Source organism: Indicator indicator, chromosome 5 (genome assembly GCF_027791375.1).
Source record: "Indicator indicator isolate 239-I01 chromosome 5, UM_Iind_1.1, whole genome shotgun sequence".
NCBI classification, from domain to species: Eukaryota; Metazoa; Chordata; class Aves; order Piciformes; family Indicatoridae; genus Indicator; species Indicator indicator.
In genome coordinates this window covers 25141611-25167908 of record NC_072014.1, presented here as the reverse complement: position 1 = coordinate 25167908, position 26298 = coordinate 25141611, and the positions used below count along the sequence as shown (strand labels likewise).

General features: G+C 38.0%; 1 protein-coding gene across 1 annotated transcript in view; it reads right to left on the bottom strand.

The window, feature by feature from the left end:
- Nucleotides 1–2796: 2796 nt before the first annotated feature.
- The window catches only part of LY75 (lymphocyte antigen 75), a 45366-nt gene continuing 21864 nt past the window's right edge, over nt 2797–26298 (bottom strand). Inside the window, exons 16-35 of the mRNA XM_054381125.1 lie at nt 25473–25596; nt 24209–24244; nt 23770–23945; nt 22613–22677; nt 21313–21389; nt 20087–20223; nt 19009–19114; nt 17001–17161; nt 16198–16331; nt 13442–13694; nt 11581–11749; nt 10384–10545; nt 9338–9460; nt 8720–8914; nt 7841–8061; nt 6578–6752; nt 5894–6061; nt 4525–4647; nt 3942–4109; nt 2797–2982 (exon numbers count right to left, since the gene is read on the bottom strand). Of these exons, the coding sequence (XP_054237100.1) occupies nt 2798–2982; nt 3942–4109; nt 4525–4647; nt 5894–6061; nt 6578–6752; nt 7841–8061; nt 8720–8914; nt 9338–9460; nt 10384–10545; nt 11581–11749; nt 13442–13694; nt 16198–16331; nt 17001–17161; nt 19009–19114; nt 20087–20223; nt 21313–21389; nt 22613–22677; nt 23770–23945; nt 24209–24244; nt 25473–25596 (2958 nt within the window). The 3' untranslated portion in view covers nt 2797. The remainder of the gene's footprint in view (nt 2983–3941; nt 4110–4524; nt 4648–5893; nt 6062–6577; nt 6753–7840; nt 8062–8719; nt 8915–9337; nt 9461–10383; nt 10546–11580; nt 11750–13441; nt 13695–16197; nt 16332–17000; nt 17162–19008; nt 19115–20086; nt 20224–21312; nt 21390–22612; nt 22678–23769; nt 23946–24208; nt 24245–25472; nt 25597–26298) is intronic.

The window sequence follows — 26298 nt, the reverse complement described above, 5'->3', positions numbered from 1 at the left end:
TGCTTTCAATGACAAAAAGAGAGTTCCTGGCATTCTTTTAAATAGGCCACAGGTTTTTAGTGCCTCTCAAGTTTTCTCATCATGGTAATAGATAATTATTTGCTTTAATTGTGATCACAGTTCCTCTGCTATCTGCTGCTTTTTTTTTTTACCCAGGAATTAATAAGCTGTGCCTTAGCTCTGATAGCTGCTTCCACACAAATAAAACCAGTGTAAGCTGTTTACTCTTTTATTTAACTTTATTATTCCTGTAGCAATACTGCTAAATAATTTGTGTCTATCAAACAAAATGGGTTATTCACCTGCACTAAGGCAGTTGTGCTTATTCAAATAAGAATTACCAGTGATTAGACAACTTGGGTATGATGAAACAAACATAAGAAACGGGGCCTTAAAAAATTATTTACATCGTTCATAAGAATAAATTATACAATTTTTTTAATAATAAACAGCATATAATTCATGTCTGTTGGAGAATTAGGATTTTACTACTAATTTACATTTTTCCATTTAAGATTCACACCTAAAAATGCTCAAAGTATAAACATCTATAAAACTAGTGTATCTCAAAACATGAGAAATTGCAAATAATTTTTGCCACTTACTACTGCTGTTAGAAAAGGGCAATAACCAACACTTTCTGTAATCCATTAAGTTAGAAGTCATTTGGCAAAGCACTTATGCATATAAACTAAATCAGAAGATGAAAGGAACCAGGCTTTGTTTCAAACACTTCTCATACCAGGGTAAGCCCAAGAAAGGAGAGAGGGCTATTTTCATTACATAGCCACTATCATCTGAACTACTTTTTCCACAAGTTACCTCAAGAAGAAGAAAGAAAATGTTTACATTTGTGCTCAAAGTACCAAATAAACAACAAAGTGCTTACTTATTTGATCAGCAAACTAACACAATGGTTCCTTCACTGTGTCCCTTCAGGCTGCTGTTTTAACAGGCTCTAAAGCTCTCAATACAAATGATAAACACTTGCTTATCAAAATAGTGCAAACAGGAACAAAGAAAAGTGCTGCCAACATAAGTAAACTGCAGGGGGAAAAGGCAGTTGAACATCATGATCACACACCATCACTTCAGAGAAATCAGTAGTACTTTTCTCAGCACATCAGACCAAAGGTATTCCTATTTACTGTTACCGTACCTCCATGGCAAGGGATTCAGTCCTTTACATAGCTTTCTGCATAAATGTGCCTGTTCTTTGTATTGTGTATTTAAAAAAAGTCTAAAGACTTTTTCAAAACATTAATAGATCAAATCATTAGAGTGATTAAAATACACAGTTCTGTCTGTCTTTTCTCCCTTTATAGCTTTCTTTGGAGTGTGTGGAACAGGCCACAGTGACATACCACATATAAAAATCAAGTTTAAGTTGTATGTAAAATACTCAAGTATTTTTAGCATTTATGTACAAAAGTTTATTTACTATACATCTTTTCTCACTCTCTTCTTAGATATATATTTATCTTGTTTCTTGGACAGATGACATACTTCACCTATAAAGTTAGTTGGGCATTTATCTTATTATAAATAAGAATATTAGGGGAAGTAAACTTCAGGAGGATCTCATTACAGAATAAGGAACACTGCCACTGCAACGCTGCTGTGTCCTTGGAGTAGGTCTTTTTGGTGTTTTGATCTACAAGAAAAGCATCCAAGTCTGATTTTAGAGTAGTTTGAAGTTGTGAAAAAGAATGTGGTGTCTTAAAAATGAATGTTGTGTCTTTCTCTAAATACTACTCCCAGTGCATTTTTTTAAATCTTATTGAATTAATGCTTAGGTTCAGATGCTGATTTTTTTTTTTCCACTGTAAATATTTCTGCTATTTGTGTTTTCCAAACTTTGTGAAGGGAGCTGTTGAAAGAAACTGAACCACTTAGTTAAAGAGCAATTAAGTCACAGGGTAAAACATATCATTCATGCCTTTGCTTTTAGAGGGCTAAGGCTTTCCTTGTATCTTGGCTTCTGCTTGTGTTTGCAGCTAGCCCTTAATGGGTATTTTTGTTAGCCTCACTACCACCTTCAGGGGATAAGAGTAGTGATCTGCCAGCTTGCTATAGTCTCAGGCTTCAAATAATCTGTTTATTTAATTTACTCTCCTAGACAGTATGGCTTTAGTGGAAGGTATTTCCCATGAGTGTTTATTAAAAACATACATGGGGGGGGAGGTGGGTTGTGTGACTTTGGGGAGGAAATCACAGTATGATCTTCCTCTACTATAAGAAGAAAATTTACAATTCTGGATGGATGGGAATGAATCCTTAATTGTCTGGTAACTCCCTTCACCCCTGCTGTATCAAAATTTATAACTGCTTGTTACAACAGTTGCTTCTGCAGGGTAACCTAAAGTTAGCAGCAAACCCCTAATAGCATATCAAAATGGAAAATCATTTGGCTTGATGTTATCAATGGATAATTGCACAAAGTCGCAGAATTCGTGTAGCAATTTTAAGTGCATTCATTAAGGTGATGTTGCATGAAGTAATGTTGGCATTCATTATTTCATTACAAACCTCTTTCTGGTAAAGAGAGAAACTATTCTAAGTTTAAAAATACCATAGAACTCTAGAAACCTTGCACCTTATAACTGGCTAAGGTCAAATGTAAATAATTACTGTGGATTTGAGTAAAAATTGCACTTCTATAAAAGACCAGAATTTAGCCCCCATTAATAACCTTCTTATTACTTTTCCAAAAAGAAGTAATAAAACACCGAATAGTTCATTCCTTATGGCTTCACACAGTGAAGTTTATGCTAAATTGCCCGGAAGGAACAGTCCCTCAATAGCTGTCTTTTGTGAATATATCATCTGTTTCATCATCGTTCATCCCTCTTTGGTAGCGTACTGAAGAGAAGGCACTCCAGTGAAGATGCTGCTTTTTGTAGAGATACCACACTAATCCCACAATGAAGACTAAGATAATCAGCAGGGCAAATGCTACAGCCACCCCGGTATGATTAGAACCTGTAACAAAACAAAACACAAAGAGTTATTCTAGAGTTTGGGTGAGAATATTTTGTTGCTCATGTGGTTACATGCTAATACTGTTTGTATTTAGGTAATGCAAACTGTTTCATTGTATCCCTAAGTCTCCATCACACGGGAATTCAGGTTTCCATATAAAATAGCATTTATTGGTTTACTCTTGATCATTCTGTTGTTAATTTCTTAAGCGTGTTTAGGCTGAAAGGGACTTCAGGAGGTCAAAAAAACATACTAGTAAATGCTGCACTCGTTTCAAGGAGAGTTCAGAATCTAATGAGATGCTGGACTCCTTTGGAATTATGCATCCCTTGGACTGCACAGATACTGCTGAGGTCTTCCATAGCAGCAATTGGTATCTGCTCCTGCCTTTCCACTTAGGTGAAAACATATAGAAAACCAGAAAGAATTCACTGCTGCTCAGGAACTCACTTGCTTAATGCTCAGTTAACTGATTGATTTCCTGTACAGAGCAGAATATGAGGAAGTACATGAGGCCTGAGTCTTTTCCTGGAGCTGTAGGGCACCGTTTTCAGAAGCCTTCTCAAGACTGAAAATACAATCTGCAGTACCTGCTAACTGAGCATCTCTTACAAGCAGTAGTCTTTCTGTTCCCACCTAGAGACTCACCCATGAGAGAGATCCTATGGTAAGAAGTGATACCAACTAATCTCTGCTCTAAGTGGAAGTTTCAGTTCTCTCCCTTACCCTTTAAGTGGATAGTGGGAATCAGGAGAAGTAAATTCCTAGAGAATATACTGAATGCAATTTTATGTCAAAACAGCAACAGAAGGCTCCTGTTTAGGTAGAATTACTTGATAGATTCTTCTGTGAATTGCATTTTATTTCAACAGACATTGCCCAAGAATGGGGAAGAAGAAGAAAATACTGGATATAGTCACTACAAAATTAAGGCCCTGCTAAAATCAGTGTTTCCATACCTATAGGAGCTTTACAAACCACTCTGCTTTGACTACGACTGCAGTCAACTTTGGACCACGTGCCAGTTGTGGACAGGATAACGCTGCATTTCTCATTGACTTCTGCAGTTTTGTTTTCCCAGTTGACATAATTAACTGATGAGCCATCAAGCCAATTCAGGGACTGATCTGCTGGGGGAAAAAATGCTCAGTTTAGACCCCAAAACATGCTGTAATGCTACACATTCACGATCTAGTGTCTTTTTTACGCTGCTAAAACAAAGAGGGGTAAATATCTGTCCCACATATTAAAAGCAATAAATATGAACCCATCACTTCTGGCCACCTCTTGGCCAAATCATTGGCATTTGATGCATTTGAAGCTTAACCATTAGGCAGCAATGACAGCGTTGGGGAAAATTAACTTCAGTGACTCCTTAAGCTACAGTGAAGTCCAAAGGGCTTTCTAACACTAAATAAGGGATGTGAACCTCAGCCAGAAGTTACTGCAGGCTATCGGCACTACAACCTGTTTTCTTATTTGAGGATTTATGCATTTTTATTTACCACACAGAAACACTCACACAAGGTTGGTACTTCTTACCCTTAGAGCTCTGAGCCAGGCCTAGCCATACATTCTTGGTGATGAGATCATTTTCCTTTATGTGTGTGCTCACAAATGCATTTTCTTCAGCATCCACTATAGTCAGCAGGGTTGCTGAAGGATCTAAGGGGAAGAGGAAAAAAACAGTCAGAATTGCAGCTTCAGAGCTTGTACATTGAGTTTTCTGTGGGAACAATTACTATGTAAAAAGATTTGCTGATCTGGGCTTGTAAAATTAGCTGGAAGTAATCTGCTGAATATAGACCTCCCATTACCTACAACACTGTGTTATACAAGATGGCTGTAGGTGACTGGTTGTTCAAGCAGGCCATACAAAACAAAACGTGAGTAAACTTACTGCAGCCACGGCCTACACACATGGAAGATATCAGAAGATATTCCACATTTAGAGTTACTAGTCTTGTCCAAGGAATAAGCCCTTTTCAAAAATACCAGTTTAAGAAAAGCTCAGCATTTTGTGGAGTCAAGTTAATTTCTGATTCAATCCCTCATTGTGCCTCAGGTTTTTATATACCGTGTTACAGCAATTAAGGAGTAAGAGGGAGGAAAGGTTATTCTGTAGCCACAGAATTACCCCTTCTTTACAGGCATATGCAAATATAAGCCAGAAGCTTAATTTAGAGAAAGATTGCTTTCTCTTTGAACTACCAGGCCATGTAGAACTCAATATTAAACTGCATCCAGGACTAGGACTACTTGAACTTTTTTTTTTTTAATCCTACCTCAACTTCACATCAAAAGATAATTCACTAAAAGAAAGTTATGACAGCTAGTAGCTTCCAGGCTTAAGAAAGTGATTAAAAACTCTGTACATGAGACTGCTTAGTATCATCTTCTATAATACAATTCCCCACACATTTTATCAAAGAGAGAAAGTCCTTTAAGTTTTCTAGTCATATTATGTACCTTAATATCTATAACATTCATGTTTTGAATAATTTGATAAGTTAGCAGGTTCTGTATTAGCAAGCAGCTAAAGCAGGGATACAATAAGAAAACACTGCCAACAGCACTAACTTTGTTATAAATAGTTAATGGTATGAAAATGCAATGGTTTCCTCTAAACTGTAAGCCTTAAATTTCCAAATTCTCTATCAATGGCTATCTGCATTTCACTTGCAGAGCTGTGTACCAAACAGTCTGTTAGCACACTGCAGGTTTTTATCAAGAACCTTTAATAGATGTTAAAAGACAAAGCTTGCCATTACTTTTCCTGAAAAGAACCAGAAGAGCTGAAAGCTGAACTATTAACCAGTGTAGGTTTTTTTTCTTTTGTTTGTGCGGTTTTATTTCTTTTCAAGTAGTGAACTAATTATGCTCTTTATCACATTACAAGTTGTGAACATACTCAGTTTCTGGCAGATTTTCTTAGCATCTTCCACACTATACACTGAAAAATTATAGAATGCCATGTCAAACGCATAGCAGTGATCCTTGTATTGTATCCACGGCAGGGTGTCACTGATCTGCGGGCATCCTGGGGCTCTGCTTGCTTCCTTTGGCTGTAATTGTCTCTCTGCAAAGACAAGAAAATGACATGATTTCTGCTACAAGAATTTGTGCATAGTTGCTGCAGTAACAGGACAGTTAACAAGTGACAAGGACTAGCCATACCAACAACCACGATTCAATTAGCTTATGTTCCTTCTTCGCCTGTTATAGATGAATTTATCTGAAAATGAGCACAAGACCAGTCCCAAAGGTTGGGGACTGTTTTTTCTTGGGTTTTAAGGAGGTTTGAAGTTTATTGTGTGTGACTGATAAGGATTTTGACTCAGAAAAGATACATGCAGTTTGATATTCATATCACAGGCAATCAAAAAATGTGACCAGGTTTGTTTTAGCTTTTCACCTCTGGAATAGAGAGAATGAATCTCCCCTGAGTATTTAGAAGTGTTTCATCATTCCTGACAGATAACTCTTCTTAAATGGGGAACTGTGTGTATTTCAGCCTTCATTTCTAATTCTAACTACAACATGTGGAGGTAGAATGCATAAGACAGCTACATTAAATATTAAAAACAGCACTTACTGTTTGGAGGGCTATAGCAAATGGCACCTTCAGCAACATTTGTACATTTTGTACGGTTCCAAGATCCTTTAGTATCCAGCAGAACACAGTTCTCAGTAGTATTTGAGTTTTCCAGTTCCCAAGGATAGTAGTCAAAATCGCTTCCATCTGACCATTCAAAATTAGCTTTACTTCCCTAATTAAAGAAAAAACCCACAACTTTTAAACCACAACCATATGCTGTGGTTTAAATCTTGTCAGTCATTACTAAGTCATGTAGAAATATTCATCCCTTCTGGAGTGATAAAGTGCAGGTGGACTCATTTCCTAAATCCATACTAAATAAACGTACAACATAGTTTGCATTTTCCAATCAATTAACATTAATTCCTGATTATTTGTGGGAGCTGAGGAAGTGCAGCATGTTCAGAAGTTTAAACCTGCACTCTGCCTTGTTTCTTACTATGGGGAACATTTGACTTAATTTCGTCCTGCTGTTTCATTTGAGCAGTCTGCCTTCCTTGCTGTGAACATTGCTAGATAAGTTGCAAACTGCTGAACTGTCAAGATGGCCTCAGGGCAACTCAGGAATGGTTTGCAGTGCTAGCTCCTACTGCTGGAAACTCACAACAACGGTAAGTCAGTTGTGGGAAGTGGAGGGACCCACTCAGACCAAAGAACAGGAAGAGGTAGCAAAAGTATGCAGAGAAATCACACACCTCCATAGAGGTGTCTTCCTGCCAATTAACTACTGTAACCAGGTCTAGCAATTTGTGTGGGCAGCAGGGCTTGGGCCACAAGCTTTTGGCTCCAAAATTCAGCAGACAGAGTGGGGAGGAAGATGTGCAGCTGCCTCTTGCTCTGCCTCCTGGGAGAAGGGACACGATTTTTGCTAGAAAGCCAGTTCCTGAAATGCCCTGGAGAGCCAGTCCTGACCTGGACGAAACAGGTTACATATAGCCTTGTATGATTCTATTTGCTAATGGAATCTGATTCTAGAGGCCATAAATCTGAACGTCTAAAAGGTAGTGCTGCAAACTGCACTTCCTTGTGCTGCAAGGAATTATTTTAAAATGCCAAGGATTTGAAAAAATATCTTCATGTGGGTATATACACTAAAATTGAATATACTATAACATACACTACACAGGGCTGAAAAAGTAATGTACTACGTGGAATAGAGATCCCAAGAAACTGGAAAAAAGCATCAGAAAATATTTCATGTCCTGTACACAAAATTATTTACATGCTCTGTTCCAGACACCACCAACAGTATATACTTACATCATGAATTGACAACCCAAGCCACAGAGGATAGCCATCCTGCTTGACAAGATCTTCTAGGAATAACTGTTGTGACTCACTGTGTACACTTGCTAAATCACTCCTATTTTGTTTGCATTCTCTCAATGCCTCATACCAGGTCAACTTTTTCTGAAGGATTCTGTATGTTCTGTTTCCATGTGGAATAGACTCAGGCAATGGAAGCTTGGGCTGTTGGGGTCCTATTTCAGACAATAAGAATACAAGAAGTTCTGTGAACTTCATTTGTGTAACTAGGAACATAGAGAAATCATTAAAATCCAACTGTATCAATGCAACTCAAGCCTTAAAGTGTCAGGCACAAGCCACTTACATCAAGTCAGTCACCTTTTGCTACTTTGAACACTGAGCAGTTGAGGGAGGAGTACAGCAAACACCTGCCTCCTGATCAGAATACTACAGCAGTGATGCACAGCCTGATCACATATCCCCAGAAACCCATGACAGCTGTGCCACTTCTTTCACTAGGAGCAAAACTGAAGCCTTATATAGCAGGTACTGCAGAATTCAGACCTTTTCATTAGTGCCCAGCAACAGGACATGGGGTGACAGGCACAAACTGGAACACAAGAAGTTTCATCTGAAGATGAAAGGTTTTTTTCACTTTGAGGGTGGCAAAGCACTGGAACAGGCTGCCCCTCTGTGTTGTGGAGTCTCTTCTATAGATACTCAAAATCTGCCTGGACATATGGTCCTCAGCAACTTGTCCTAGGAAATCTGCTTTAGCAGGGTGATTTGAACAGATAATCAAGTCCCTTCCAACTCCTATCATTCTGTGATTCCATGACTGAAATCATGACCCTCATCCAATACTACACATACATCATCTTTATTACTTACCCCTTTCGATTTTACAGGCGAGAATACTGTACACATTATAGTGATGAGCATGCCAGCTTTGAGAATAATTATAAATATCCCAAAACCCATCAAGGTTTACACCAGCAAAAAAACTGTTCCTCTTTATGTTAGGTCGTCCCAGCCTCCAGTTATTGTAAGTCAGATGAGTTTCATCATACCACTTGAGAAGTTTATCTGTGGAAAATATTTGATATTTATTACAACATTGGCATTATGTGTACAAATACCATTTAACTCTAAATATATTTATGACATTCACAGATACTCACTTTGGAAAAAAAGCAGTGACACTCTTAAGTTACTATATATATATATAAGTCAGTTCCATACACAATGCTAAATACATTACCATTACTCATCCATTAAGCCTTGCTGCTTTTCAGGGAAATCAAATCTAGACTAAACAGAACATCCTGGATCTAATTATCACTCAAACAGAAAGTATGTCCGGTTATTCTCTCTCTGGAAGAAATATAAAGTGAATGCAAATGTACAATGATGTTCTATTTCTGCACTGAAACATGCAAGAAACATGCACTTCATGCTGTAAACTTTGTCTCCAATCCAGTTATTAAGAAAGGGAACCTTAAATCTTACCATTGTCATCATAAATCACACCCAGCCAGACCCACATGGCCAGACCACTGAATGCATGAAGCTGCTCAGTAACGAAGTTGTTCTCTTCTTCATCTCGAACGCTCAGAACAAATGCTTCTGGGTCTGTTGAAAAATTTTCTTAAATTACTTTCTTAGAAATTCATTTTCAGTTGTGAAATAATTTTTTTTCCTATTATTGTTAATATTTATTACAGATAGGTCAAGAACGTGTAAAGGCTAGCCTTTCATGCCATCATAATTAAATGAACAGTGCAAAAACAATTTTCAAAGGTTTTATCAACAGTTCTTCCCCTGGTTTTGTGGATAAGGGAAAGATACCAGCTTCAGAAATACTGTTGCTTCAGGTTGCACGTAATAAAAATTCCCTGCATGGAACATAAAAATATCAGCAATCTTTCCTGATTTTCTTGAACTGCCTAGCAGAGAAACAGGATTAAGATTGAATTTACATCAATACAGGAAAAATAAAAATGGTTTCTGGAAAGAGGCATGGTCTGAAGTGCCAGAAGCAATGGTTTAACAAAGAGGAAAGCTGTTCCTAAGCTTATGCTTTGTTCAGTTTGGTCAGAAAAATCCCATGTGCTTTTCTGAATTGGACTATTCTCGGTTTAATTTGTTAACCTAAGTGTTCCACACAGCAAGGGGGAAAAAAAACCGCACAAAGTAAATGTGACAGTAAAGGCAGAAAGTTGCCAAGGGGATAACAGTTACCCAATCTATTTAAAATCTGCAAATTATAAAGAGAAAAACCAACCAGCCAACAACTTTCCAATTTTTCAGAGATGTATTTGCAGTGGTTCCTAGCCATCTCTCTCTCTCAGACTCTCTTACCCATGGCACGTTTTATCAGAGTAGTACAAGGGCAAACAGCATTGGGCAGTGCAACACTCATGTACATTTCCAAATGCTCAGCCTTTCTTAACACTCACTTTGCTGTCATTGTAAGACAGTGACTCAGATCTAAAACTCATCTCTCTCAAGCTGGTAAAAGTCCGTAAATACCTGTAATATGACAAAGTACTTACTCATTTTCTTGCATAAATGATGAGCTTCTTGAGACTTCAGTTCTCTCCATCTATTTTTTGTTACCAAAAAAGTGTAACAATTGTTTCTAAACGATATCCACGGTGTATTTTTAATCTTATGTGGGCATTTAACTTGTGTAACTTGTTCTTTTTCAATCTTCTCTAAGGAAAGGAAAGAAGACAATTGGGACATGACTTATTAATAACAACATTTAACCTGACACACAACAAATCACTTTTAGGTACCATTTAAAATCATGCAAGAAACATAATGTACCATCCTCGAAATGTGTAAGACAGTGTTGCTTTCAGTTTTCTCTTGATGGTGTTTTTTTTTAAAAAGTAACAAAAACAGCAGTAAGCATTATTGAAGAATGCAGATGGCTGCAACTTTTCACAATTGCTGTGTTATATAGGCATAACAATAAAATCCCTACGTAGAAGTGTTAAGTGTGTACCAATAAGTACAGTATAGCTATTCACTTTACTGTGACTCAGTATGTATGAGGATGGCTTAAGTGTGTCCCCTCACAGTGGGGAAAAAAAATTATAATGGTTTCATAGGTAAAAATCTGTGATGGTTTCTCAGAAAAACCTTTCTCATTTTTCAGCAAAGGGCCATGCCTACATGTATGTGTGTCCCAAAACAGGTATCCTGCTGTATCCCTACCTGTCTTGCTATAATTGGTATAAATTTAGAAGGGTTTTGTGAACTGTAAGTCACTTTAATTTACACCTTTCAACTCATTGTCTACCTGCTATCTTTCTTCTCCATGTAGTCATGTACCTGCTCCCTGTATAGACTTTCATGTCAAAAGAAATTTCAGGAGGTCCCAAGATGTAAATAACATATGAGGTAGCTGAATCTTCTTCCACATGCTAGTGGGAGAGATTAGTATGCAGCAATCTTGCAGAAACAATGCAAAAGTAGAATCACTTGCCAATGTGAACGGCACAGTCTGTACCAATGCACTCATGGCCAATTAATTTGCAAGTTTTGTGTGGATTAAGACAAATGGGTGCACGCCCCCCTTATTTGAAGTTTGTTTCTATTTTCTTGGCATGCAAATCAGCCTGCCTGAGGAGGCGTGAGTTTTATAAACTTGTCGTTTTGAAGTTACAGTCTGGATTTATCAAATATGCTTCACAATAAACCAAAATTTACGTTTTATAAATATAGTGTGCTAGGATACATACTTTCTGATGCGTAGCAAATAGCACCTCGATCTTCAGAGGAACAGTCAGAAGTTTTCCAGAAGCCATCAGTATCCAAAACCACACATTCTTCACCTGTTTCTTCATCATCTTCAGACCAGCGACTAAAACTAACATGCTTCCCGTCCAGCCAGCCATAATGTTTTCCACCCTAGCATTGTAAAAGTGAAAAATATTTGGTACAGAAAATAGCATGATAATATATTTACACTGGCTGCACATTTGCAGTGTTTCTGGTGAGAACTGTTAAGTGTGCCACTGCCCTCACTATCTGATCTGCTGCTTACAGTACAACAGGCATTGTTATTTTAACTTCTAGAGTTGCAGAAATATGTATAAGCTGAAGTGGATGGCAAATCATCGAGAAGGCCTGGCAATGAGATGTCCAAATTGCATCATTTGCACCTGCACATCAATGGTGGTGATGATTACCTGGTCTTGGAAAAGTGGTAATAGCCAAGAATAAGGCTCAGCTCAGACTCAGTTACTCCACAATCTGCTGAAAGTAATCTATGAAATGCTTAACTGATATAATAAATCTTATGTGTTTCTGCCCTGGGGCGTGAAGGAGGAATAAGACAAAAGCCACAAACAACAAGCACACGATCCTTTAGGAATTTTACATTTACAAGTTTTCTTCAGGAAATCCCCCTGCTGCTTTGTAATTTAATTATCTTGTATCTTTCTTTCGTGTCTAGGATTCCAGCACTGGAGTAACAAGTTCTGCTGACCAGTTTCGTTATAATTTCTTTTCATGTGACTTTTTAATTGTGCCCAAAGACCAAAGTGTTGCAATATTGAAAAGCCAGTACATGCCTGCCTGAGTTTATGCTGCAAAATTAATCATTTGATCTTCACTTAGAGATAAAGATTCAAAAGGAGGTCTAATGTCCCCATCCTCACTAAGATTAAGTGCATGTTTCCTTTTAAAAATATTCTCCACAAAGTATGTACTCAAACTTCTATTTTCCCCCTACTTTGCCTAGCGTACTCAGTAGCCTATTAACACAGGAAGATCATAACACCACAGATGTAGAATGAGCACCATTAACCTTTGTAGGAAAGGCACTTCTCAAGTAAGTCATAACTTTTTTCTTGCTATTATCTCAAGACACATGTGCCTAACAGAAAAGCTAAACCCTGCAAGCAAGCCCAAGCCATTGCATTAACAGTTGAGCAACCTTTCAATCCACAATGAAGATCTTAAAGAGGTCCTCTGGCTAACAAAAGTGAAGCAGTACCTCTTGTATGGACTTTTCCAAATACAAAACAAACAGAACAAAAAAGAAAAACCCACTGAATTGTCTCAGGGATGTCCCACTCTAACTCAAAGCACAGGTACAAATAACATGAAGTAACAATGGAGTCTCAGTTAAGTTTTAGAAATATATCTGCAGAAGTGTTCAATGATTCATTTTGGATTTTATTTGCCACTTCTGGTTTCTCCCTTTTTGGTTTTTTTTTTTTGTCTTTCTAGAGTGGTACTGTAAACAAAGTGATGATGACGTTAAATGTCAACACTAATTACTCATTCTCTAACAAAAGAGACAAAAATGATTCAGTGATGGATGTTGCTGCCACCATACAACATCTCTCTTCTTCCCACAGTTGTTCAAAACCCAATTGTCTCATCATCCTCAGTCCATCCACTGGAGTTCAAAAACTATGCAGCTTGGAGAACTAAAGATTTAGAACATTAATCTAGAGACCCTCCAGATGGCTACCCCTAAATGAAAACAGTTACCCAAGAAATTAATTTCTTTGCATTGATTATCCCAGGTTCTATTTTGCACAACTGTAAAAATGACCTTCAGCCAGAGTCTGAGGGGAAAACAAAACTTACGTCTCTGCTGAAGAGTCCAATCCACAGTGGGTAATTACGAAGGGCAGCCTGAACAGCAAGAAAAGCCTGCTGGAACTGATCAGTGATGCTAACCAGCTGCATCTTGTTATTTATGCATGCAGCCATTGCATCATTCCAGGACACATTCTTCGAAATTACCATGTATTGAACATTTTGGTAACTCAATGTTTCGTTAAGAAATTGCTCTGTCTGGTTATCAGCAGCTCCTATTTGTAAGAAAGAAATCCAATTACTAGGTGATTAAACTTGGAATACATTTTAAACTCTCAATTTTTCTGTAACAAAGAGAAAAACCCTCTTTGAATTCCCTCTGGAAAAAAAAGAAATCTTACAAAAGTTGATTACATTAATAGTTAGAATAAAGTAGTTTTTACACTTAAGGTAGAAAATAGATATATTTTAAAACATATATTTTCAGTTAATCTATTTCCACCTATCTTTTGACTTAGCAAGTACAAAAAGACCTGAACCTATTTTTAACAAACTGCTAAAAGACTAGTAAGGATTCTGTTTATTGAGTTTAAAATACTTTTACAATCAAATACATGAATGGGAGAGAGTAACTGCTCTCTGCTGCAGTACAGCAGCAGCTAAACCTGACTCAGTTATCTCTCCAGAACCTGTTTATTTATTCTCAAGCAAATCTAATGGGGCATGAAACTTTTCTATGCAGATCTTAGTACAGCACATTCCCAGAATTCCTCACTGCCATCCACAGGTATAGTGGGAGCTGGTTATGCCTCTGTATGTGCTTAACTAATTGCAGAAAATCCACCTTGCACAGGAAGAGGTTTCATTTGCTATTTGTGCTCTAAGCACTGGCTGTTATTGCAGTTATCAGCATCAATACTTGAAGACATACAGCTCAGTAATGCATAGCAAATGCATCTATAGCAGATGCCTCCTCCCTGGGAGTGTTCAAGGCCAGGGTGGATGAGGCCATGAGCAGCTGAGTCTAGCTGAGAGGTGTCCCTGCCCATGGCAGGGAGGTTGGAGTAGATAGAGCTCTCTAAGGTCCCTTCCAATCTAAGCCATTCTATGATTCTGTGAAATGCAGTTAATAAAAGATGGGAACATGCCCATGGATGGTAAACTAAAGCATGCAAGCCTAATAACCCTCAACATTTTATATGCAATAAAAACTAAATTTGCTTTCTAAAAGGGAGTAAAACCCCTGACATTTAACATTTCCCAAGCAGAAAAAGGCTCACTGAGAAAGGAGTGAATTTTTTTTTTTAATCTCATTCTATAAATAACAGGGTATAAATGGCTGATTGACAGGCTGGCAGGGCCATCTTCCAAAACACAGGAAGACAGAAACAAAATATTAATTTGATATTTACAGCTTTCAATAGATATGAAAAGTGACAAGGCTGAAACAGATTGTTTCAAGTGGTTTGTGTCTGATGCCACATGCTTTCATTTAGTAAGCAGCTACAAAATAGAGGCATGGAACCAAGGGTAAGTGTCCATTTCTGAAAGAAGCAATTGATGATGATTAAAACCTCAGGAAGTTCTTCAAATCACAATCATATCAGTATTTCCAAGGAATATGAATCATCTTTTTCCCTAGGATAAAGCCCTAGGCAACCTGGATTCTCTCACAGATGTCCTTGACACCTGCTGAATTACCCTTAGAGCTCTAATACAATGATAATGTAAGATCAGAGCATACCAATACACATTCTTTGCCAGTATGAAAACCTTTCTCATTACACCCTCTACAGCTGTGGCAAGGAAGAAGTGCTCAGCATTTTAGTCAGCTCACACTTAACACTATATTGATCAACACTGCTGAAAATCCCCTTTTTGATCTTGTAAGACTACATCTCTTCCATCCAGGATTCTAATCTGGACATTTGCAATTTCTGAAGTATCTGGCACTGAAGAAGAGTACTTCTGTTAAATGAGGGCAGGACAGGGAAATCTCTTTGTCTATTTGAGAATGAAGGTGGGCATATTCTCGGGTGTTTTGCACACCTGGTTTTGGGGGTGGGTTTTTTTTTAGATGACAGCATGTTAATTACTTAAAAGGATTATTTACATGAAGGAACATACTCAGAAGTGGGTATGCTGAACATTAGCTGATAGCAGTAGTTAAATATATATAATAGCTCCATGCGTTTGATCTGCTTCCAGTAACTGGCATCAACCAACCCACGTGGCTGCATCAGAATATTATTTTTAGTTCAGATTAAGAAAACCCACTCACACTGATGGATCTGTACAAAGCTAGGGAAGACTGCATCACTTCACATTATCACCCTCCATGTATGCCCTTAAGATTTGCTCTAGGGAGAACTGATTTCAATGTTTATGAGATACCATACGCTCTTTTCTGACAGTGCTAAAACCCACAGATATGTCTAAGGAGGATGAAAATACTGTGAGGTTCTCACTTCCACAGTTCCAAAGAGGAACTTGTTCCACCCCTTTATGTACATGACATCTTTACACATAGAAATTACAGCCCCATCTGCTGTAGCACTGAAACCATATACAGTCTCCCAGGAAAACAGAATTCCTCTGAACTGGGCTCTGAAAAATGAAAGGAAGTATTCCGAATGGCTGAGAAAATAGGTCCCAGATGACCCTTCACACTCTGCTTTTCCAAAATTTATCTGCTCAGTCTCTACAAGAATCTTGCTCTTGAAGTGCAACAATTTACATGCATTAAAAGGTCTCCTGGCATCTTAACTGCAAACTCTGGCTGCAATTATTTTGACTCTTCAGACTTACCTATAGCCCGCTGGCATATACCCAAGTAGTGCTTGTCAGCACAAGCAGTGAAATTCCATGTTCCAACATACTGTGATTTGGGGCCATTGAGGATTACACCACACTGATTGTTAAATTCTTCATCAAAAAGCTGAAAAACAGAAATATGCTTATCAGACTTAAAAAAAGACATAAACATACTTGTGTAGAGAAGGTGAAATAACATGAGGCTAGGAGAACCTGAGCTGTCTGAACTTGTTGAAGAAGCTTCAAAGGAGTGGTGCAATACAGCTTACCTATTTTACAAACACTACCAGTTGGCTGGACTCAAAAAGAAATCATAACTTAAATAGAGGGGAGAATATTAAATTAAATTATCTAACACTTAAATCTTGTTTGTGGGTGTGATCTATTTATTATGCTTCACCTTGGGTAGAGCAACACACAAAATACCAATGTATAATGGTTTAGAGATGGGTTCCAAGTGTAACTGAACCAAGAATTACTGATGACATTTTTTTTGATGACTTTTTTAATGTAGTTTTTACATTACATAAACAAGTTCCAGAAGAGTTATTAAATAGTTGTTCCAACTTTTCTCCTTCACCCTTCATTGTTTCATAACTCAGTCTAGAAGTGGCCATCAAAATAAAGGTAAACAGAGCTCTTTTACTGTCAGTCACACTGTTTGCCAATTAAAACCACTAAATTGGGGATTTCATCTGTTACTTTTTTTTCCTCCCCGTTTTTTCTTTTGATAGGGTCAATAGTCCAAATTTCATTACTCAACAGACAAGATATGTCAAAAGAAAGAACTTACATCCAGTGGAATTTTCCTTAATCTTCCAGTCAGTAGAGGGTGAAAGTTACTATACAACAGTCTGCTCTCATCGATCCATTTGTTTTCCCTTGTGCTGAACAGAAACTGCAAGCCAATCCAAATATCCTTTGGCATACCAGGCAGCAAGGATGTTATATAATCTGTTGGGCAGAACAGTAAATGTACATATTGTGATTCAGACAACAGCAAACATCTGAAAAACTTCACATAACTCCCCTTTGTGTTAACTTAACTTTCTCAGCCCTTTATGACTGCCAAATGCTTATCATCACTTCCTCCCGTAAGATAATATCTTTCATGTTGATTTTATCTGAAAGGAGCAGAATGTTGGTATTTGCCCTCCAAACTCTCCTCTGAGGATCAGGTAGAGGATTTAACCTGTTTCTCTGCCCACTACCTTTGTATTCTTGCACTTACATCCAAACATCTGTAGATGCTTTTCCACACGACTGCAAAATCTTCTACTGTCTCCCTGCAGAGATAACAGAAGAGTTCCTTCCTGCCCTCTCTGAATTGATGGGGGAAATCCTATCTCCCCCATCCTCCTCTCCTGCTGATGTATACCATAAATCAGAACCATTTCTTGGATTTTGGCAGTTTTCCTGCCCCACCATCAGAGAAAGCAGGACAGGACAAAGGAAGTTAGGTTTAGTCGGAAAAAAATTCAGCATGGAAAACCTTAATTCGACCCCTCTTACTGAGGGTATCCCCCAGGCACCAGGTATTCACTGAGCTTGTCTAGATTAGGAAGACAAATTAAAGCTATGCAATTAGCTACTGCTGACATGTCTTAACTATTGGCCACATGCCAGACTAGCCAGAGCCTATTTTCTGAGCTAGACAAAGCCATTGAAGATACACATGTCAGAGCTAACCAGCCACCTATTACCACTGGGAGGAGAAGCAGCAGCCTACAGAAAGAGTCACGCCTCTTGAAGAGGACTGTGCCTTCTTTCCATGTAAGAGGCCTCCACTACAAAGGGGAAAGAAAAACAAACAAGAAAAAACATTTCCATATGCACCAAACCAGACAAAAGAGCCTCCTATGTAACATTGCCAGAATGGCTATGCTTTTGCAGTCTTAAGGTCTCAGATGTGTATTCCTGTATGATTACAACTCTTTCACCCCAGGAACAGCAGTAAAAAAACCCTGCCACCATTCGGCTGCTGCCTGCAGGTACACTAGTGGCCTCCCTAGTCCACTTCCCACATTCCATTTGCCAAGAGGTTATTTGCTTACAAAGAAAATATGCTCCATGCACATTGCACAGTTCAACTGAGCTACTTCAGATATAAATCATCCACAAGAATATTGATGCAAACACAGCTGCTTCATTCAGCAGTTTATGGCAGAACATCACCTGGACCCAGTATGAACACATTTCTTCTTCACTTGCATTTACCTCAATGACTCCAGTTTCTCTGACAGCTGAGAGGGAGGCCCCAGTTGTGGAATCACTCTGTTTTGCAGTTTCCCTGCCTTCCATCCTCCTACCAGTGTCCTTGAAAGCTTGCAGGTGGTTGGTTTAGACACACTACCATTATTAGACCTACGTACTCCAGCAGGCGTTGTGCTTGTTGCCCTCTTTGCACACAGAAGCAGCTCCTAAGGTGTTTTTTGCAGTGCAAAATCTACAGTCTCAGTTATGTTTGAACTTGCAAAGCAAAACATGGGAATTCTTCATTCAGTAGTGACCCTTCTACCCTCAGCCCTTAATGCAAGGTTTTACAACTTTTCTTTTTCTAGCAGGTTACAATCATATAAAGAAGCTGCTTCTCAAACTGGCTCATATGTTTGACGACTGCACTCTACATTTCCAGTGATCAAAGCAATGAAAACACATTTTTTACTGTCATAGATTTTTAGAATGCTTCCAATACGCCTGCAGATAACTAAGTGATTTTATGCTCAAGTTCTTAAGCAGAACTATACTGAATTTGGAAAAGAAGCTGCAATACTGAAAGTGTCCCCAGTTCACCATCGTACCTTGCTCAGCTTGATTTGAGATAGATGGAAGAGAGCCTCCAAAAGTTACACATTTTTCGTTAGCTGCATTAAATGTTAAATATTCGGGTTTCATCTTTAGAAAACACTGCAAAATAAACATAATGAAACTGATTTTCATCATACCACTGCTTCCTACGAAATAACCCATATAAAAAGGTTAAGCCAACCTTAAAACCTCATTTCTAATTTCCTGCAATACCATACAGTTCTTTTTCTCAGAAAGCAAAGGAACAGATACTAGCTGTATGCATTTTTTATTAGATTCAGCAGAAGAGATAACTATAAAAGGATCCCATTGACTAACTCCTCATTCACTGATGAATACAATTCAGCAATTTTTAATCAGGTACTGTTTCTAAGAATAAGAATTCACACAGGAATTCTGAATTCAGATAGGGCAGAGTCAGGAACCTGTATTGTAATGCACTAACTTTTGTGAGAAACTACATGGGAACTCAAAAGCTGTGTGCTGCACTGATGTGAAGTAGATCTGATAACCTTGGCACAATGCACACTCCTTCTTAGGTACAAAATAATGCGTGCCAAATAACAGAGACCAGTCTCACTATGACTTTAGATGTCTGCCTTAAAATATAGTACTGGAATACACTGCTCTATGGCTTCTGATCTGTTGGTTCATTCCTAAAAGCTACTCCTAGATACTGAATTAAGTCCTTAAAGAACTTAGGAAGCAGTGTCTGCCAGCTTGCTGCCTGCCTATGATTACTCAGTGAGAGAGATGCTTCTGCCACAGAAACCTCATCTTCTCCCCTTCTAATCACTCTCTTCCTTCACACAATAAGCACAAAATAAGACAATACAGCCAATATTCTTGGACCTAAACGTGAAAATTAGTTCTTTAAAATTAAGAAACCATCAATCCTGAATAAGGGACAGAAGTGGGGGAGATTTTAATTGCTACACATAACTTTCAAAACCACTTCCCAGCTCATTTCTGAACACAGGGGCTATTTCCTCACCTCTTTCAGCAAGGCACTCCAGTTTACTAGACTGTGAAAAAAGGGTTAAGGATGACTGATTTGCATTGTCTCCGTACCTTATTCCGGAACTGATGCCAACCTTTAGGGCAACCTCCTCTGACTGGACGGTAACTGGGATCATGCTTCTCTAGTAAGGAGGCATTATTTTTTTCACAGATGAAGGGCAGTTTCATGTTACAGTTAACTGGGTAGTCTGCAGAAACAGAAGTTTAAAAAAAACAGCTATGGTAATGCCCATTATGCTTCAACTGCCATCCCTACTTTATGACATGACAAAGAGCAGTATGAAGTCCTTTTCAGTGCAACTGTGACGAAACACTATGCAATCCAAAGCTTTAAAAGTTACAGCAAAGCAAAGACAAATGTAAATGATTTATATCAGACAGTAATATAATATCCCTAAACACCCAGAGCCTGATCTCTTGCTTTCAGTAGTTAACACTTCATATAGACACAATCAACTTCAAAAAAGAAAAATCACGAAAGAAGGAGATTTTGAATATGAGGACTAATTTCACACTCTGTCATAAAGGGTAGGTGACCTAAAGGTCATCAAAGACAAAAGGAATCCTTTAATATCCATATAAAGAGTATCTGGCCTGTACTGCTTTCCATGATTATTACAATAACTGGATTGGCTTTCTAGTCAAGAGAATTTCTGGCTAACAGGGATGAAAACAGTCAACAGCATAAAACAGAATAATGGGGAAATTGTGCTTTAAAGTGGAAATGATAGCAGACAAGAGGAACCATTTGTTCTCCAGGGGTTACACATACCCCCAGTATAAAACATTTAAAAAAGGAAGTAAGAAGCTTCAGGTACCATCAGGTGGCATTTCCATTACTTTGTGTATCTCTTCCACTACTCAATGAAATTTGCATTCCCAGATCCACATATGGTTGCAGATATTCAGTCAAGCTCCTCTGCCTAACACAACTCTACCAGTTTATTTCCTAAGCTCAGAGTATTCAGTATAAAAACAAAAAAGGTAACTACCTATACCTAATCAACTTCTGTTGCAAAAGAGTGACAGTAAATTATAAACAACTGTCATCCAAATTCAGGTTTGCCTCTGGTCATCAGGAAGTATTACCATGGCTTCTACCAGAAGGAAGAAATAAATGATTAAAAATTCAATCAGATTATCATCAAGAAGCCATTCACTCCTAATTCAATACCAATTTGCATTCAGTATAAGAGTTTAGGCAGAACAGTAATTACTTTTTTTTTCTTAATAAAAAATAATGACAGAGAGGCATGAACAAATAAAACCAGCCTTACCTCTATACCAGTTCTTTCTAGAAACATACCAACAATCTCTCAGGAAGCGATCATGGAAGCGTGAAAATAACTGTAAACTGGATATAAACATTTCAGAGTCAATCTCCAATCCATTCTGATCTTCAAGTGGAAAGTCTGATAGCAATAGAGTCAGTGCAAACAAAAATGTGGGCTTGTAACTGTTTCTAGGAGATGCCCCAGAACACTAGAAAGGATAGAGGGGGGAAAACTAAACAGGGAAGAAATATGTGGTAGGTTCGGTATTTGTATACCATAGCCAAATCTTTTTTTTTTTTTTGAGGACATGTGGAGAATGAGGGTAGGAGGTTATTTATCCTCATGCTGCAAACCACAGCACAGTCAGGGTAAGTGATGAGAATGGGCAGTAGCCCCCATTTTATTTTCTCAGTGGTATACTGCTTTAATATTTTGAAAAGTGAAAAATTTTCCTTGTAAGGAGGCCATGATCCTTTGCTGCAGCCATGAAAGGCATGGTGGAAGGTTTGTTGTGTGTCATCTCAGAATTACAGGGCTATACTATATATAAGCCCTCCAAGGTTTTGGCATTACCTAACTGGAAGAGAAATGTCTTAAAACAATTTCCCACTCCCTGTTCTCAGGTATTTCTCATATATCCTCAGAGCCAGAGAGGATTTATTCAGAACTTTTTTTCAGTTCCGCAATTAGAAGAGAGAAGTAGTCTTAAAAAAAACCAATAAAAAGCATTTTAAAGATCAATGAAATACCACAGATTTCAAGGACTCATGTCCCAGGACTAAGATGTCAAAGCCCAATAGCCTGAAATCTGGAACTCTGATAGATGCATAAGAAATGGATTATGAATTCAGTTATTATTTAGTTATTAGGAATTAAAGTTTTGATGTCAATAATGCTTGCAGTTGGAGTCAAACTCAGAATCTGGCAGGTAAACATTCCAATAATATTTTGAAAGATATCCACTTTTTAATTGTACACCCACACTGTCTTAACCACCAGTTGCTTTGTCTGAGCACTACACAACTCTACTCTCCCTGGTTTAGGTACTTTGTGGTTTTAGCACAGCATGAATAGGTGCAGGTACATACGAATGAAAGTGGAGAACAGTAGTCACTGAATAATGCTGTACTTTTTCTAGCTTGGTTCAAATTATTTATGTTATTCCTTAGGGATGATACAGAAGAAGTAACCTTTTACAAATTTGATAAAATATTTCCCTTCATAAATCATTCTAGTTAACTATACTCATAAAAAGCACATAAAAAAAGTTTACAATAAATTATCCCATAATTATTCTACATACGGTGAGTGATAACTGTAGCCATAATCAATAAACTTCAGCCACCACTTCTGTTCGCTGTTTGATAACTGCAAAAATAAAGAACAAATACCTCAGTATTTTACAATCCAGAGAGAAAAAGCTCCAGACTTCCAAGAATAAACCAATGATAAAAAATAATTTTCATTTAAAATGTTTCTAAAATGTGCAGGAATTACTGTTCTTCAGCAATAGGATGGAATACAATTTGAGACTGATATACCAAGTATACAGACTCCTATATCTACTAGAAAAATAAAGCCTTTTTTTTTCCACTGTGCTGGACAAAGCTACAGGGTAACTTGCAGCACCGTCGTAAGCGTGTGTTAGATTCATCATTCCCATAAAACTCATAGCAGGAACACTACCACACAACCAGGACATAGCTGCAAGCTGCCTAAAGCTGATGTGGTTCCATAGAACCTTCCTGCTTTAGAACAATCCTGTTCTTCCAGCAGGTATCTTATCAACATATATTTAATGAAAAGATCACAAGTGCAGCAGATCAAATCCTCTATTTCTCCTCCCTTGTAATTTTTCCTTATGGGTAACTTCTTGTCAGGAGAAATTCCATGAGTAGAGCTTTCAAGCTGCTAATTTCAGAAAGTATCATCTCAGAAGCAGTAGCACTAAGAAAGGTAGTAACAGAGGTGCTGAAACTTGATTTTTGTAAGATTCCTTAGAAGAATGTACTTTCATACTATCAACACCACAAGGCCCTTTCAGTAAAGGCTACCAGACCATCATGCATTTCTAATTAAATCCTCTCATCAAATGAAAAATAATGTGCTGTTCCATGCACAAAATTCAGAACTGGCACAATTCTTAGTGAATTGCAGATAATGGGATGCCTACATGGTGATCCTGTTACCACACTTTCTCTCCCTTTGGAAGAGTTTTCAGTTGGGGTGTTTTTAGTTTTTTCTCATGTTATTAAGGCTACTTTTAAATACAAAAATTCTTCTACAGGACTAACATTAAAATAATTATCCTTCAATGCTTCTTTTCAAGTACAATTATAAACTATTAAGGACAACAGGAAAAAAGAAAAATGAAAGATTAGCAATCTCTTATATTGGAAAAACCGGCAAAAAAATTTCCCTATACTAAGAAGTGTCTGTTAGACACATTACACCCCTTACCTTTTCTATTTGAGACAGTATTGTCCTGAGTTTTGGGTAAGACTCCACAGAGGCTAGATCACTATCATTGTTTTGACAGTAGAAAATAGCTTCCTGGTAGCTCAAGTTTTTATCTGGTACAAACCACAGCTCAGCTCCATCAACAACAAGTGGGGCTCCATGAATTCCAATTTCATCTATACAAAAGAAATATCACAGAATAAGAAATCAATTCTGAAAAACTCATCCTTTATTTTTCTGAACATAGTAAGAAATTTCAGTTTGATGCTGGGAAGAGCCAACACTCCTTACATTCTAAGCTCTCTCAGAATCAAGTTCTATCAGTCATGACCTTTGTTGGTATCATACAAGTGGTACAGTAGTAATAAAACTAGCAAAAGACAAGGAGTATTACCAACTATACTCACATAGAGGAAGAGTACACAAGAAGTTCATTTACCTGGTATATACCACTCAGGTGTCTTTGGAGTGCTGCCTGTCCAGAGGAAGAAAAAAAAAAGAAAAACAGGAATAGTCACTTCAAGTTCACCTTCTGACAAGACTGTGATCACCAATAATGAAAGCGATGAATTGTACTCATGCATCTTATCATGATGGATAAAATAAAAGCAGAAGGAAATTCTACATGTTTAATAGTTTCAAATAAGGTGATGAAAAACAAACAGAACTTTTGTACACCTCAGTCTTAAACATCTGTGGGTTTTTTCCTCACAATCGGAATACAAGTGACAGAGTAATATACTTACCTGTATCTTCCCACCACAATGAAGTTTCATCTCCTGAAATGCCTTTTAACAAACAACCAAAATGTAAAAGCCTACTAGATTGCAGCACTTTTCATACCACATGGAAAAACCTGGCTCTGTGCAGATAGGCCATGCCATTCTTTTGTATTCTTACTTCTCTGTCTCAATATAATGAGGGAATACAGCATCTTACCAGAAGAAGGCTAATTCACCTAAAATCGAAACAAACCATGCACCCAAGATATCTGTGTTCACATAGCTATAAATATCACTAAGAAAAATCCTAGAATCAGAACTGTCTTGTGTTGGTAAATTAAGAAAAGTCCACAAGTGCTGCAGCTTGGCAGCTTATAATCAACTTCCCTAATGAGAAGCCACTTCTTACTTCATGGATCAAGAAAGAACATGGGAGCGTTGATTTTGCCTCTTCCTCACAGTTATTTGGTCTCTTCTCCCAGGCAACCAGCAGCAGAACAAGAGGACACAGTCTCAAGTTGTGCCAGGGGAGGTATAGGCTGGATATTAGGAGGAAGTTCTTCACAGGGAGGGTGATTGCACATTGGAATGGGCTGCCCAGGGAGGTGGTGGAGTCGCCATCGCTGGAGACGTTCAAGAGGAGACTGGATGAGGCACTTAGTGCCATGGTCTAGGTCATTGCTTAGGCCTGGGTGATAGGTTGGACTGGATGATCTTGGAGGTCTCTTCCAACCTGGTTGACTCTATGATTCTATGATTCTATTCTATTTTCCAATGTATGTTTGAATATTCCAAGCTCACATGTGTTTGCATGTGACACATGTAAGACATCTCATGCACTGTCCTCTATAAGTTTAGAGAGAAATGGTAAAATATTGTTTGCAAAGCTTCTGATATTGGGTAATAAGAGCAACTCAGTGGTGATAAATCATAATCTCGTTCACATGAGGGGAAATGGCCATGGATGTAACTGCAGTTTACCTTTTGTTATCTGGCAGACCCATTCAAGTTTAGCTTCACAGTCAAAAGGCTTGAAGTAAAATTCCAGGTCTCTGCCTTCATGGAAATATAATCTCCAAAATGATCTCCGTGAAAACTGAGAGGTCTGTAAAAAAGCAGAAGCAGAGAACTGAGCTGGTATGGTATGGCACAGGCCTCTGAAACGTGCAATGAAACTGTATTAAAAGGTACTGTAGCAAAGTCAGGATATTTCACTGTGGTGTTAGTCCCACAATTTATTTCATATAAAAATGAGCAAACACAACTGTAACTCTTCAACTGTAACTCTCCATGCTAGGCAAGTTTGTGAAGCACTTAGGTAAAGGGCTCACGGTCAGTCCACATACAGAAGTCTCTCTTTCAATGTTGTTTCTTTGTGGGTTTTTTAGGTTTGGTTTGGGTTTTTTTTTTGTAGTATACAGGATCTCATCAATGCTTATTACCGAATTACCTGCTGCAACTTCTTGCCCTGAGAGGATTCTCATTTCTGCTCAGTAGAAGAAACTATCTGAAGTGATAGAAAAATAATCTTTCTTAGGATTATTTCTTATAACCAGTCTTAAAATCTGACTTCACTCTTCCTGATCTTCCAGATAAGGAATATCACTTTGTGAAAGAACATATCTATACCTAGCAAGTAGAGGATGGAGATTATTATATTCAGTGACCCCTTGCAACTGCTCTCCTCTTGTCTGAGATTTTTAGTAGCTTAATGCTGACAGCTGCTCAGCCTCGGGTCATGAACACAGGAGAAGATAACGAGGGGAAATAGCCATGAACCAAAGCAAAGGAATGCAACTATCCTTTT